Source organism: Tamandua tetradactyla, chromosome 7 (genome assembly GCF_023851605.1).
Source record: "Tamandua tetradactyla isolate mTamTet1 chromosome 7, mTamTet1.pri, whole genome shotgun sequence".
Taxonomy (NCBI): Eukaryota; Metazoa; Chordata; class Mammalia; order Pilosa; family Myrmecophagidae; genus Tamandua; species Tamandua tetradactyla.
The window spans coordinates 166,059,528-166,074,155 of NC_135333.1; the positions used below are offsets into that span (position 1 = coordinate 166,059,528).

The 14,628-nt window shown below is 43.8% G+C and overlaps 1 protein-coding gene across 1 annotated transcript in view; it reads right to left on the reverse strand.

Annotated features, from left to right (window-relative positions):
• Positions 1-14,628, reverse strand: part of HAL (histidine ammonia-lyase) — a 31,532-nt gene that overhangs the window by 15,289 nt on the left and 1,615 nt on the right. Inside the window, exons 4-16 of the mRNA XM_077111697.1 lie at positions 14,374-14,448; positions 14,206-14,278; positions 14,055-14,121; positions 13,683-13,720; positions 12,909-13,034; positions 10,956-11,095; positions 8,444-8,491; positions 7,750-7,897; positions 7,134-7,229; positions 6,975-7,033; positions 5,357-5,437; positions 2,497-2,562; positions 2,257-2,422 (exon numbers count right to left, since the gene is read on the reverse strand). Of these exons, the coding sequence (XP_076967812.1) occupies positions 2,257-2,422; positions 2,497-2,562; positions 5,357-5,437; positions 6,975-7,033; positions 7,134-7,229; positions 7,750-7,897; positions 8,444-8,491; positions 10,956-11,095; positions 12,909-13,034; positions 13,683-13,720; positions 14,055-14,121; positions 14,206-14,278; positions 14,374-14,448 (1,183 nt within the window). The remainder of the gene's footprint in view (positions 1-2,256; positions 2,423-2,496; positions 2,563-5,356; positions 5,438-6,974; positions 7,034-7,133; positions 7,230-7,749; positions 7,898-8,443; positions 8,492-10,955; positions 11,096-12,908; positions 13,035-13,682; positions 13,721-14,054; positions 14,122-14,205; positions 14,279-14,373; positions 14,449-14,628) is intronic.

Below are 14,628 nucleotides of genomic sequence, written 5' to 3' on the forward strand. Positions count from 1 at the left end.
AATATGCAAAAAGCATAAAAAGTAATGATAAACCTATAGCTTTTGGCATAGGATATATGGGACATACTTTGTAATAAGTACAACAAATGGTGAGAGGACAGAGGGGTATAGGAATAGTGTACATATGTTATTGAAGTTAAGATGGTATCAAATCAAACATGATTGTTATAGATTTAGAGAGTTAAAGGACATAGAATGTCACTATATACTGATAAAATGGTCAATTCAACAAGTTATAACAATTAAAAATATATATGCATCTAAAAGGAAACCCAAAATATATGAAGCAACTGTTGACAGATCTGAAGAGAGCATTAGGTAGTTCCACATTAGTAGTGGAAATTTTGATACACAACTTTCAAAAATGGATAGGACATCAATAAAATCAGAAGATCAATAAGGAAATGGAAGCCTTAACTAATACTATAAGCCAACTAGAGCTAACACAACACTTCATCCAACAGACACATTCTTCTTTAGTGCACACGGATAATTCTTCAGGATTATAACCATACCTCTGGTTATAAAACAAGTCTAAATAAATGTAAAAATATTATCCCAAATATGCAAGAGTGGCTCAATATAAGAAAATCAATGAATATAATACACAACACATTAAAAAGGAAAAAAATACCATGATCATCTCAAATGATGCAGAAAACAACAAAAAAGACAGACATCCCAATTTTAAAGAGGGCAAAAGACTTGGATAGATTTTTTTTTTTCCAAAGAAGATGTACCAATGGCCAGTAAGCACATGAAAAGATGCTCCATATCATTAGCCTCAGGGAAATGCAAATCCAAACCACAAGGAGATACTACTAGATACTACTTTTTTACTAGAACGGCTGCTAGTAAAAAAATGGAAAATAAGTGCTGGGGAACATTTGCTCATTGTTGGTGGGACATAAAATGGGGCAACTGCTATGGAAAACAGTGTGGCAGTTCCTAAGAAAGCGAAGTATAGAATTACCATATGATTCACCAATCGATTTTCTAAGTATATCCAAAGAACTGAAAGCAGGGACAGATGCTTGCACACCAATGTTCATAATGGCTCTATTTACAATAGCTAAAAGATAGAAGCAGCCCACGCCCATCCACAGACGAATGGATAAACACAACTTGGTGTATACACACGACAGAATATTATTCAGCCATAAAAAGAAGTGAAGTTTTGTCCATGCACAACATGAATCATGAATGAGACTTGAAGACATTATGTTGAACGAAATAATCCAGACTCAAAAGGACAAATATTGCATGATCTCAGTGGTCTGAGATAATTAGAATAAGTGCATTTCTAGAATCAGAAGTTAGATTATAGGTCACTGGGGCCTGGGGTTGGGTTGGGACTGAGGAGTTAATGCTTAATTGGTAAGAGTTTCTGTTTGGGGTGATGGAAAATTTTTGGTAATGGGTGTTGGCGATGGTAGCACACCACTTGTGAATGTTCACACTACTGAATTATATATTTGAATGTGATTGAGAAGAGAAATTTTAGATTGTATTTAGATACTAGAGAAAAAACGTGAAAAAGAACTTGGGACTATATAATTCACACAGCGAACTCTAATGTACACTATGGACTACAGTTCATAGTATAATTATGACTGTTTCATCAATTACAACAAAGTTACCACAATAACCCAAAATGTTAGTAATAGGGAAACCTGCACGTGTGTGAGCAGGTTACTTGGAAACTTGGTATTTTGTGTCTGAGCTTTCTGTAAACCTACAAACACGTTAATAAAAAAGAAAAAAAACCAGCTGTATTAAAGCTCAGTTTCCACAGAGGTTCCCTGTTTCTTATAAGCATTTCTGTATATTGTCCTAAAATCTTCATGCTCTTAGAGGACTGCAGAGCTGATGGAATATCCCCAAGTTTAATCACTCCGGTAGGTTCAAGTTTCACCATTAACTATAAACATCTTTGTCTGTTTCCTTCTGATGGCCTTCACATTCAGATGAGGAAAAAAGCTACAAAGACAAAGTTCATAAGCAACGTCAAATTGCTTCCCATATAGAAATCGCCAATATACAACCTCACTGCTGTATTATCATGTTTCACAAGCATTGTTTTGGCTTTATCTTATTTTTCTAATAAAAAAAATATTTGAGACAACTCAGAGAGCTAAGATGCAAGTGCAGAGAGTGAAAAAATTCTTAGAAGTGAGATGGTTTTCAGACAGATTTGATACTTTGGAGAGGCACTTAGGTGGGCAGTTTTTTCTGAGCAAAGAGCAGCGTTCTTACCCAGGGCAGCCGCTGTGCAGTGAGCTATCATGAACCCAGAGTTGAGACCACCTTCAGCCACCAGGAAGGCAGGCAGCTCACTGAGGGAGGGGTTACAGAGCCTTTCGATCCTTCTTTCGCTGATCGCAGCCAGTTCATGGACACCAATGGCCAAATAATCCAGGGCCTGGAAGAGTCTCGGTTCAGTAGGTCTGTATAGGAAGATGCTCTCAGGGTCAGGAGCAATTCTAGAGAGCTTACCTTGGCCGGATATTCACCATGGAAGTTTCCTCCAGAAATAGTCTCTCCCCTGCTGGCAAACACCATCTTTCAAAGCAGGTTAAGGCTTGAACATACAACGTGCTGATCCTTTCGAGTGATAACATGAAGTTCAAGTGTAATTCCTTCCCCAAGCTGCTCATATGTAACACTGAGGTGCCTACCCTTATATAAATGTGGGGTGGAGGGAAGGAGTCTTCCCCCAAGCAGATGTTGACATAAAGGGACACAAAAGCATAAAAACCTTAAAGATGAGTCATGTATACCCAACTGAGGACCAAAGAAATATGGAGGATGAAACTATGCTTTTTCTTGAGATCAGAGATTCTCCAGCAATAATAAATGTACTGATCTAGTGGTCAACACTTACCCTCTGAGGTTTAAAATCTGAAGAAGTTTACAACCTGAAGCTAAGAACAGAGGCCAGGTCAACAGATTAAAAGTAAATTCTGTTTCTTCAATGGGCACCAGGAGCTTATGTTCCATAGAAGAGTTTGTTGATTGGAAGAATCTGCTGATAAGCAACCACCAAAATGCCTAGAACAATCATTTCTGAGAGAATTTTCAAACTCTATGCTCAGTGTCCTGTGCCAGCATTTGCGGTGGCTGATGGCCAATGGTTCCTCCCAAAGCCAGCTAAAGAGGAAGCAACTTTAAACTTCCTAAATTTACTACTCTCAGGGATACTTCCCTTCCGTATCATGCACTTTACTTAAATCAGAAGCCACCAGCCAGTTAACAGGTCCATATCCTGGTTCCAAAGAATGAATTTTTCAAAGAGTGGGCTAAAGAATACTTACTACCTATTAACTAGGAATTCACTGTGTGTGTGTGTGTGTGTGTGTGTGTGTGTGTGCTGGCGGGGGCGGGGGGGCAGGGGTGTGTGTGTGGAGATGGTTCTGATTTCCAAAGAGCAGGAGCTGCCTGGGTTACATTAACTTAGCTGAGTTTGGAGTCTCTCTTTTTTTCCTTTGGCGTGGGCAGGCACCAGGAACCGAACCCGAATAGAACTCTGCCTGCTGAGCCAACGTGGCCCACCTGAGTGGCTCTTTTTTGTACATAAAATGGTGAGCCTCCTATGACCAAGGGCCTCTGCTTTCTCCCACAAACCTGCTCCCAGCCACAGGGCTTGGTTAGCGCTCCATTCTCTGAATCCCTGGAGCAAAAGATCTCTAGCCAATTAGAGCTTAAACATGTTCCATTGTTCTCCAAATGTTCCCAAACTAGATTATTAGCAATTAGAATTACACTCTACAGCACTGTGTAAGAAGTGCTCTAGAACTGTAGCAGAAAATTGAAAGAATATACTTTCAGGTAATACCAGTATTGTAGGAAAACTTCCAAATATTAGACTATTGGAGATTCACTCAATAATTAAGATTTTTTTTTAATTGAAAAAGTAAAGGAGTTTTTGCTGAAAATATCTGCTGGAGCAGGTAGAAGGGGGTGGGGGTGGCAGGGCAGGCAAGTAGAATTTAGTAGAAAGTTATCCGCCTACCTCAGATCTAGTGATTTAACGGTAAGTTAAGTGTAGAATGGCTACGTCTCCCATCCAGAGCAAATATCTGTACATGAGACAAGACTGCATTTAGTGGGCCACGGTGGCTCAGCAGGCAGGAATGCTTGCCTGCGATGCCAGAGGACCCGGGTTCGTTTCTCGGTGCCTGCCCATGTGAAAAAAAGAAAAAAAAAAAGATTGCATTTAGTTCATGAAAACTCACCTCCATTTGGGGGGGAAGGGGCATGCATTGATGAGAGGAGAGACCCGCAATCCGGAGGGTTATTTAGTGTGGGTCTGACTTAGCTGTAAAATAGCCTGAGAGGACATAAAACACGTGGGAAACTTTCACCAGCTGCTGTGGGTGAGTGGACTCCCCCTTCTAGCGCTGCCAATTCAGCCCTTTGTCCTATGTGAAAAACCGAGGCAGCCATAGAACAGAAGTAGATTCCTAAGGGATTTGATGGGCTTCAAAGACAACATTGTTTCTGTGAAGATTTGTTCCATTACTCCCGACTAATTATGCCACTTTCGGGGAAACTAGACCATTTATTCCAGAACATTCTATAGGTGAAAACGAGGTGGCAGGAGTTACTGCTCGACTGCAGCATTTGTTTGGGATGATGAAAAAGTTCTGGTAATGGATGGTGGTGACAGCTGCACAACATTGTAAATGTAATTACTGCTACTAAATTGTGCACTTAAAATGGTTAAAATAGCAAACTTTATGTTACCACAATGGAAAAAAACAAAACAAAACAAGATGGCCCTCAACAAGTGACATCATTAAGGAAAGAAGAGTTCCATCCACAAGAAATGGAGGTCTTCTTACTATTTTCTGCGCAAGTGTGTAGGCATCAAATCGAGTAAAGCCCACCTTAGAAATGCAGAGTTGGGATGGAGAAAGCCATGACTCTTTGATCAATACTTTGGTAAGTGTTAAAAGGTTGCCTTTTGTTTACTGTCTCATGAACTACTAAAGCGAGGAAGGTCTGCATAAATGCCAACCAACCCTGAGTCTCCTTCCTTTTACTGACAACCTCAGCATTGAGTTTTAGGGCAAATCCTTTCAAGAAACATCTCAATCAATGCTGAAATACCTCTTTCAATCTTTAATGGATCATTTTGAAAGTATAACACGTTAGACTCAGAACGAGACACTGGGTTCATAGGTCTATTTCAGACACTTACCAGTTCTGGCCTGGAGAAAGTCATTTAACTTCTGCATCTGAGACACTTAATAGTGTTGAAATGGAGTGACAGAACTGAGACTTTCAATTTAGCAGGTCATAAAATTAGCAGCTGGGATTTTATAATTACACTTTACAGACAGTCAAAAGATACAGGATTATCTGTTGCGCTGTTGAGTTCTGTGGTAATGATGTTCTTCACAAAAGCTATCGTGTCATTTACCACGCCATGGACCTAAAATAGAGTGAAAATCAGATATACGACCAACTGAGTCCCTCATTGTGCTCTCAGGCATCAATATTCATAAGGCACCACTGGAAGTCTTTCCCCAGGAAGTTATAACCATGGAAATAACAGACTGTTCATTTAGAATTTAAAGATGACTGTTATAAATTTCCTGGATGGTCGCTGAAACTGATTAAAAATAAATCCATTAAATCTGGGTCCACCTTAGATCAGGCTATGCAAACAGAACACTGTGGGAGAAAGAATGCCAACTCCAGATGCAGGCTGATGCCCTTCCTTGCTCTTAGTGGGACTTGGGCAAAGATACTTAGATGTTTAGTTGAAATGGATGTAGAAAACGGACCGTAGTAGTACCTTACAGCTTGCGAGAAGTAAATAAAATAATCCAGATGCACACTCAGACATGACACGTAGAAATCACTCAGAGGGCAGCTGCTCCCCGAGGAGGTTATGCCCACACAGCAGGAAGGCACCGGGTTAGAAGGTACTTGCAAGTGAGGCAGCTATCCTGCACTGCATGCACAGACAACTGCAGAGCTCTAGACCAGGGCCTGTCCTCTGGCTTCTCCCAGAAGTAAAGAAAGTAGAGGTCTCCCTGGGTGACCTCGGGCAAGTTACTTAACTCTGTGCCTCAGTTTCCCAACTGCCAAATGGGCAGAAGAGCACCCACAGTTCCCGCAGCTGGAAGGACTGAATGAGCCCATACATGCAGGACACTTAAACCGTGCCTGTCGCGTCAGAGGGTGCTGTCGTATTTAGAATGTCAGGGAGGTTTTAAACTAGGATTTAATCTTACTGAAGAACTAATTTAGCTATCTTTCTACATAGAGGCTTTTGACCTATATTTAATAAGTTAGCTAGACAGAGAACGTGCTGAGTAAAAGGAAGTGATCACTTTCACATCTCTGTCTTAACACTATGAACTGGGACTCGGCGCATGCTGGGCAGGGTCCTCTCTTAGGACACCTGTTCATCCCTCCCTCAGCTCACTGTCACTCTCAGTACTTGGCCATATGTAAATGAGTTGCGTCGTTTGCAATTCTGGACTCACCACCAGCCCGAGTCATCTGCATTTCTGACTTAGAGTTAAGCCTCACATATTCAATCACAATGATTTATGTCTCAATATCAAATGCAGATAAGAACAATCATGGATGCAAAACGATACAATTACACTTTCCTGTGAACATCCTGACATGCTGGTTCAAGTTCAGTCTAATGGGGATAACCAACACAACTCCATTAACTGGTTGCGATGACGTCATTTCTAAGAGTTTTTTAAAACTTAGGGCACTAACCAACCCAGAAAATTGGTGACTGGACTCTTTTGACCAGGGGTTTGAACAACGCAATTCAAAAGAAATTAAAGAGCTTACTATACATAAGAGAAACTCTGCAATAATTGTAAATTGTAATATATAAAATATTTAAAGGAAGCAGTAAAGAAATTTGGATTATAATGGACCTGCTAGATGATTTCTGAATTTGGGAAATGAGAAGAAACTTGACTGTGTATTTTTTTTACCTGTGGGCAGCAGCGCAAGGTATATGCATCCTGAACACGGTCGCAAAACCTGTGACTTTCTGTGAAAGACGAGGAGAGGTTAACACAGGAGCATGTCACCAATTCTTCCATTGAACTTGTAATAACCAAATAAGTTTGTTCACGTAAACAAGCCCAGACCTGCTATTTCTGATGGGTGATGATCCGAGTCCAAGAGCGATCGAAACCGAAAAGCAACTTCGATTTGCCCAGGATGCGGGCGGAGAGCGTGGATGTCTGGAGTGGAGGAGAGAGGAAACATCTGAGCACGTCTTCCATTTAGAATGGACTGCCACCGCCCCTCTGCAGGTCCAGACATCCTTAACCCCAGCTCAGAACTGGGATCAACTCCAAGAGCAAAAACTCTCCCTCTCGACTCTGTCCTTTCAACCTTGACTCTCTGCGCATGACCTTCTGGAGCCCACCAGGAACTGCCCTCCAGGCGCCCGGCCTGTTTCTAGGAGGTTTAGGCTGATCATGGACGGAAGCTGCTTAATGGCCTAATCCAACCAAGTCATTTATGGAGCACCCTTTCTGCACTACGGCTTCTAATAACAGGGCATCTTTCAAATTCCCAACTTTCTAGAGGACGTCCCGTCCAGGCTGTCCTTCTCTCCCAGGTTTTCATGGAAAGCAGTCCTGACCCACTCCCCCAGCTCCAAAATCCCATGCACAGACCAGGTGATGGGGGGGCAGCTGAGCTCTCGGCTCGTGGTGGGCCCCCCCATGCCCCCGCCCCGCAGAGGGCCCAGCGCACCCGTGTCAAAGGCCTTGGTGGTCCCTTTCAGCACCTCGAGGGTGAGGGCGGCCACTATGTCCGCCTGGCGCGCGATGGCGCCCGCCCTCTCCACGGCTTCGCAGCCCAGCGAGGTCATCATCTGCGTCCCGTTGATGAGCGCCAGGCCCTGGGGGGAGAAGCGAGCCCCTAGGAACCCGAAGTCCCCTCCACCAGGTGAGTTTGCACCATTTGCTTCCTTAAGGGAAGAGCCCTGCAGGGAGCTGAACAGCCTTCATTCCTGTCTTCTAAGGTGAGGGGCGAGACTGTTTACTCATGCCTTTGAGATTAAGTGCATGGGGGGGGGGGGCGGAATGTTAGCACAAATCTGGCAAACAAAATCCCTCTCAACTATCCCCATTCTCAAGGAAGCAATGGCAGCCCCAGAGCACGGACCGGATATACAATTTTCAGCCCTTCATTATGCTACATTGCTTCTTTAAGTTGTCACGCGTGTAGACAAGACAGCCCCAAACTACTTAAGTTCCTAAAGCAACCCTGAAGCATTTGTGCGATGGAGACTTTTCAAAACGCGAATGGAGGGGCCCTTTCCACAGTGACCAGCCTTCCACAAACCTGTAAGCTATGGAATCAATGATAATGACACTGAAGATGGAAAAGGGTGCAAACAATAATGGTATGTTAATCAGAACCAATTTTCCTAGGATCTCCTTACCTCTTTCGGTTTCAAAACAATTGGTTTCAATCCATGGGCTTCCAGTACCTGTAGAATGATTTAAAAGTGAAAGTGAGTATCAAATGAAATTCCAGATGATTTCTAATTTCCTATGGAACCCAATAAGAGATCCTTAAGCCCCAACGTCCATCTTCTCAAAGGTTAGACCCACACCAACTGGCTCTGTTTCTGTTCTCTAGTCTGCTCTCTGGCTCCGTTCTTTAGCCTGGAAGAACACTTATCACTCAAATAATTTTTGAACTTACAAACAAATCAGGAATTCCATCACCTACAGAATCAGCTTGAATCTTTGGGGTTCTAGTTCCCTCGTGTTCGGGTCCCACTCTAGGGAGTCACCTTTTTAATTGCTGCTTCCTGATGCACACACTTCCTGCTGTGATAAGGCCCGGCTGCCCGGCCCCTGCCCACACTCTCCTACCTCCTGAGAGTGACCTAAAAAGCCCTCCACTCCCATTTCTACTCATCTAACGCTGGTAGCCCTCAGAGCGGGTCCTCACTGTGTGGAAAACGTACGGGCACAAGCAAAGGACATATTATGGGCCTAAAGGATGGAAACGGAACTCCAGGGGGAAGTGGGCAGAAAAATCTTCTCCTGAAATAAAAGAAATAAAACCAATCACTAGTAAGTTAAGGCCTCTCTAGGGAAATAGGGAGGAGACTGTAAAAGAAAGACACAGCCTATTACATTATGCCCATTTGAAACTGTCATGTACCCCAGAAAAGCCATGTTCTTAAATCCTGATTCAATATTGCTGGATGAGATTGTTTTGATTAAGTTGTTTCCATGGAGATGTGAACCAGCCAGTTGTTGTGAGTGGGATCTGTTGATTAGATGGTTTCCATGGGGAGGTGTCTCCACCCACTCAAGGTGGGGTTGCTTATTGGAGCCCTTTAAGAGGGAAGCATTTTGGAAAAAGCTTGAGAGCCACCAGAGCCCACACAGACAGAGACCTTTGGAGATACAGAAGGAAAACACCCCGGGCAAGCCAGTTGAAGAAGCCAGAAGAAAAAGCTAGCAGATATTGCCATGTGCCAGCTGAGAAAGAAACCCCAGACATCACTGGCCCTTTCTCTGGAGTTTAAGTGTCTCTCTCTGGATGCCTTAGTTTGGACATTTCTATGGCCTTAGAACTGTAAACTTGCAACTTAATAAATTCCCTTTTTAAAAGTCGTTCCATTTCTGGTATATTGCATTCCAGCAGCATTAGCAAAAAAACAGCCACTTATTATGCCAATTTGACAAAATATATTTGAGAACTGTTATGTGACAGATTCTGTTCTGAGCATTAGAGCAAAGACAAAAGCAATCTTTGTCCTCATAACTTTGGATTGGGCCTGGAGGCAGGAAAAATGTGGACCGCCCAGCTAAGGGGCACTTAGGGTGGCAGTTTAAGTGCTCAGAAGGTAGGAGTAAGGAAGGTGGTTTGGGAAATGATCTTACATAAGATGCTATGAGAGTAAAAGGAGGGGCAAAAGGGATTTGGGAAGGGGGATGTAAGGAAAGGACCAAGAGAAGCAGAGAGAAGCTTCTCAGGGGACTTATCAGAAGGAGGGAAAGGAGAGAGGGGGGAGGAGAAGAGGGATATGTGCCGTCCCTTTGCACAGTCCAGCTCCAAGGAACCTCCAGCTTCTGTAACGCAGGAAAGGGATTATGGAATGTAAGAGAAGGGATTATGGGGAATAGCATGACAAACAAAAATTAGGTAAACCACTTTAAGTTTAGACTTTCTCTCATAGGTTCATCCTAAGAACAAGGGAAAGCATCCCAGGTTTCACCAGGGCCTATTTGGGTCTGCAGTTTAGACAGGTGAGGCTGACGGCTGCATGAAGGGCTGCTGGGGGGACGCTGCACACAGGGGAATAATGAAGATGAAACTGTTTGGAAGAAAAATAATCTGGAACCTGGATTACCAAAAGGATTATCTGTCCCCTTAACTTCCTCTTCTTGGCCCTGGGCTCTTTGTTTACTGTTTAGGGGATCTGACAGCAACTGATCACAGGTGACATTTTAAATAAGGCTCTGGGCTGCTGTGATGGAATTCAGAGGGAGTGGGAGAAAAGCATGTGAGCTTTAGTGAAACAAGCCTTCTGACTAGCACCGGGTGGGGGGGTGGGCAGGGGAGGGAGGCACTGAACATACTTTCCAGAGGCCTTATGAGCCACAGCTCTACACCTGCAAGACCGTCTTCTAAATAAACCTGCGAAAGTGTCTGACCTCCCTCATGCAAAATAAATCCCCGGGATTAAAACTAGCAGCAGTACCTTTTCACCAAGGTGATCACCAGTCTAAGAGGCTGACGGTCTAGCACAGAAACCAACTGCCTTGCTAGTTTGGCTTCTAAGCTTCAGTTGTCTCATCCATAACGGAGGGACAGCCGCGGGACCCCCCACACTGGGTTGCTGACAGGATTCAGTGATATGAAGCATGCAACTACACCCGGTGCCCAGGCTAGGAACACCGCTCCAACGGGAGCTGTTATTGAAGCCTTACATATTTAGCATCAGCCCAGCCACTCTTTGGAGACCACATCTTCCCTTCTCCGATGAGCCCAAGAGCAAGATGGGAAAGTGGAGCAAGGTCTCCGCTGGCACCAACGGTTCCTTTCTCTGGAACATAGGGCAGGCAGGAGGCTAGGAGAGAAGTGGACACCATCACTCATTAGTACGGCATTCTGGCTACTCTTGCTTGCCAGTGAGACCTCTGCACCCACCCCCATAGGCCATCTGGTATCATTATATGGCAGAAAGACCTGAGAAAACACAATTCCCTAAGCACAGCAATGTAGGAGGGGCCTGGCTGAGAGGAGGGAGAGGAGGGGAAAGAAGGAGAAGGAAAAAGAACTGGAGGGAGGAAGGAGGAAGAGAGAGTGAGACAAAGGGAAGGCAGGGCAGGGAAAGGAAGAGAAGGGGCGGAGGAAGAGAGGAACCTTTTGGCAACAAAGCCTTCAAAATGAGCATGCTCTAATTTGAGCTAACAAGTCCATTTGTAGAAATTCTAGCAATGAAAGATGTGGTCAGGAATTAGCTGGTTGTTCGTTACGGATTTGTTTATGTGACCAGAAAGTTTGAAATGATCTAAATAGGGAATTAAGGTACATTCGTGTAACTCAATAGTGTGTAGCCTTTAAAAGCTATCGAAGAATTTGGGGAAACATGGACATGTTTATACTACGAAGCAAATAGTAAGATTTTAGGAAAGCTGTATAAAATGTTCTAGAAGGGTATGTACACTGGAGTGTGAACAGGGGTTTTCTGGGAAGGTAAACTCATAGCAACTTGGTCTCTTCTCTTCTGCCAGTTTCCTAATCAGCCAGTCTGCAACGCTACTACAGCTTAGAAAGGAACATGTTCTATTTTGTAACAAATTCCCCCTAAGTTATCAAAATAGAGCCTCCATTTCTCTAAGTCTAACTAGATTCCTGAGATCAGTATTTCTTCCACCTGTTCAACAACCTCAGCAGGCTAAGGCAGTGCCATCCACAGGCCACCTTCCAGAACCCAGTTCAGCACAGGGACTCCTGAGAGCCCAAGGGCCCTAGAGGTGTCTTAGACTCACCTGTGGAGCACAGGTGGGGTCAAGACCAAGTTGTACTATCTGGGATTTTAGGCTTATCCTAGGACAGACCAAGATGGGAACAGAAATGAGCTGGAATCACTAAGTACTCTGGATTGTTCATCCAAAGAGTTACTCATGATTGACATGTTATATTTATGGGTCATTTGGATCCACAGCAGAGGAACTCTAAGGATGCGTTTTACTCTTTGTGACTGCCTGGTCTTCTTCTCCTCCCTCTGCCTCCCATCAAAAGGTCCCTGAGGAGGTAAACCTAGAAAGTTTATCCCAGTCTGTGAGAAGGAACAATGGCCTCCCAAGAACTTCACATCTTGTCTGTTGGAATTTTTCTATTCCAATAGGAAAGCTCCAAAGAGTTGAGCTGTATCATATCCTGCCATTATATATCTTTGTGGTCATAAACAACTCATTAACCTCTTGGATTTCTATTCTACCTTTGCAAGAAGGTGGGCTGTTTCATCTCCTGAGGAAACATTAAGATTATAAACTCCTAGGCACCAACCAGAACTCTGGAATGGATGTCCAGAAATCATGACATGCCCCAGATGTTCTAATGCAACTTCTCCAACCACATTCAGGCACCACTGGACCAAAGGGTCTCTCCAGTCCTGAACTTGGGACCAGACTTCAGGGGCCTGCTCTGATTTAAAGATGCCAAATGCTAAGTGAAGGGTGATGCAGAATGGGATACAGCACATGACAGTAAGCTTGCCCACCTCCCCTTGCCATCATTTCTAGCTATCCTTTCTGCCAAGTCCATTTCCATTCATCACAATTATCTTATGTCTTCGTGTCTTCACCAAGTGGATTTCTACAAGGGGGACATGCCCAGCCTTAATGGAGAGTCACTCTGGGAATCCACTGCATTACCATTAAATACTTCGATAACTTGTTTGAGGGTCTCCAGGGAAATGCCACTGTATCCTTTGGCCAAGACATTGATCCTTAAAGCCAAGAGCATCCGACATCTTTCAGGAATCAGTGGTTTCCCAACACCTATAAAAGAGGATTGACATATTTCCGCGACCTCCCCCCCAGCCCAAGAAATCCAAACCCCTTTCTACCCGAGGCCACCTCATCTCTCAAATCTTCCCTTGACTCAGTTGTGCGAGTTTTTCCCCCGAATGTCTCACTTCTCAAGGTCTCATCTTCAAGACAATGGTAAAACTCCAGTTCTGCCTTTTCAGTACTCCTTCCTGACATGCTTCAGTGAACCCACACCCTCCCAGACACCTTTAGAATAGAGTCCAGACTCCTCAACCCAAGCTCCTTCACAATTTGACGGGAGCTGCTTCTTGGTACACTTTCTCATCTTACCCCACCCTCCCAACTCATTCACTGGGTTCTGGCCATGAATTTCATTCCCTGAATGCCCCATTCTCTCAGCATCACGTTACGCATGCTCCAACACCATCCCTCCATTCCTTCTTCTGTAATTCAGCTGAAAAGAGGTCTTGTCTGATGTTTTCTGTTTCTCTTCTACCCCCAGAGCAGAAGGTGGCAGCTACTCCTCAAAATTCACTAGTCCCTTACTCGTGTCTGCTATAGGATGACACCACTGGTACTGTGGTTTATTCTTCTAATTAAAAAAGATCTAGGTTAGCTTTTGGCACCCAGAGACACCCCAGCATTTTGATGAAGTACCTGCAGAATGTGAACGTACTAAGTTGAACTGGAGCTCCCTGGAAGAGAAAGGGGAGAGAAAACCCTCTTAGACACTTCACAGTAGAAATGTTTGCTCAGCTGGGGAAATGAAGGCAAGAAGAATTGAATCCTTGGAAGGACAGAATGAAGCGGCACGATGCAGTGGTAGAAACTAGTTAGCCTGTGTTTTCAATATTAAATGGTGCACAAGTAAACCTGAGCCTCATGTGTAAAATGGGGCAACCCCCCCAACTACAGAACTGTGAAAATTGGGACACGCCTGAACCAAAATCCAAATGTTAATTATTGTCCTTGTTGAAAAAGAAACCTCTGAAAGAGAAAGTGGGGCTAGAGGGTGGGAATCAAACTTACTCCAGCTTATTAGGAGGAATTACAGTTCTGGCAAATTTCCCAAAACCAGTAGTGATGCCGTAAACAACTAGAATAAAAAGCAGCCAAAGTTAGAAGCAAGCATTTTTCAAGCCTATAAAAGCAATTTCATAACATAAGGAGAAAAGGATACCAGTTTTTTCTTTCACAATTCTCTCTATGACTTCTCTGGATTTCTGCACCTTCTTTTCAGCAGTTGGAGTGAGCTAGGAAAATGTTGGTCAGAATCGAGAATGCTAAAGACTTCCACATTTGATGAAAATGGCCAAAGATGAGGTGCTTGCCCTCCCTTCCCACATACCTTTATTTTATAGTGTCCATATCCCAGGTTGACCAGGTCCTCTGTGGTCAGACTGTCCCCATCTAACGCAATGTACTGCACAGAAAAAGGGAACGTCTGTGAATTTAAAGAGTTTGGTTGCTCTAATAAGAGAGGAGGGAAGCCTCAAGCGGAACCAATCTCTGACACTCTAGAAATTTCATCGCTGCTGTGCAACACTGATGTGCTACTTAATAAGGCAGCTTGTTTGCTTAAGACCAGACTGAACGAGGTTAG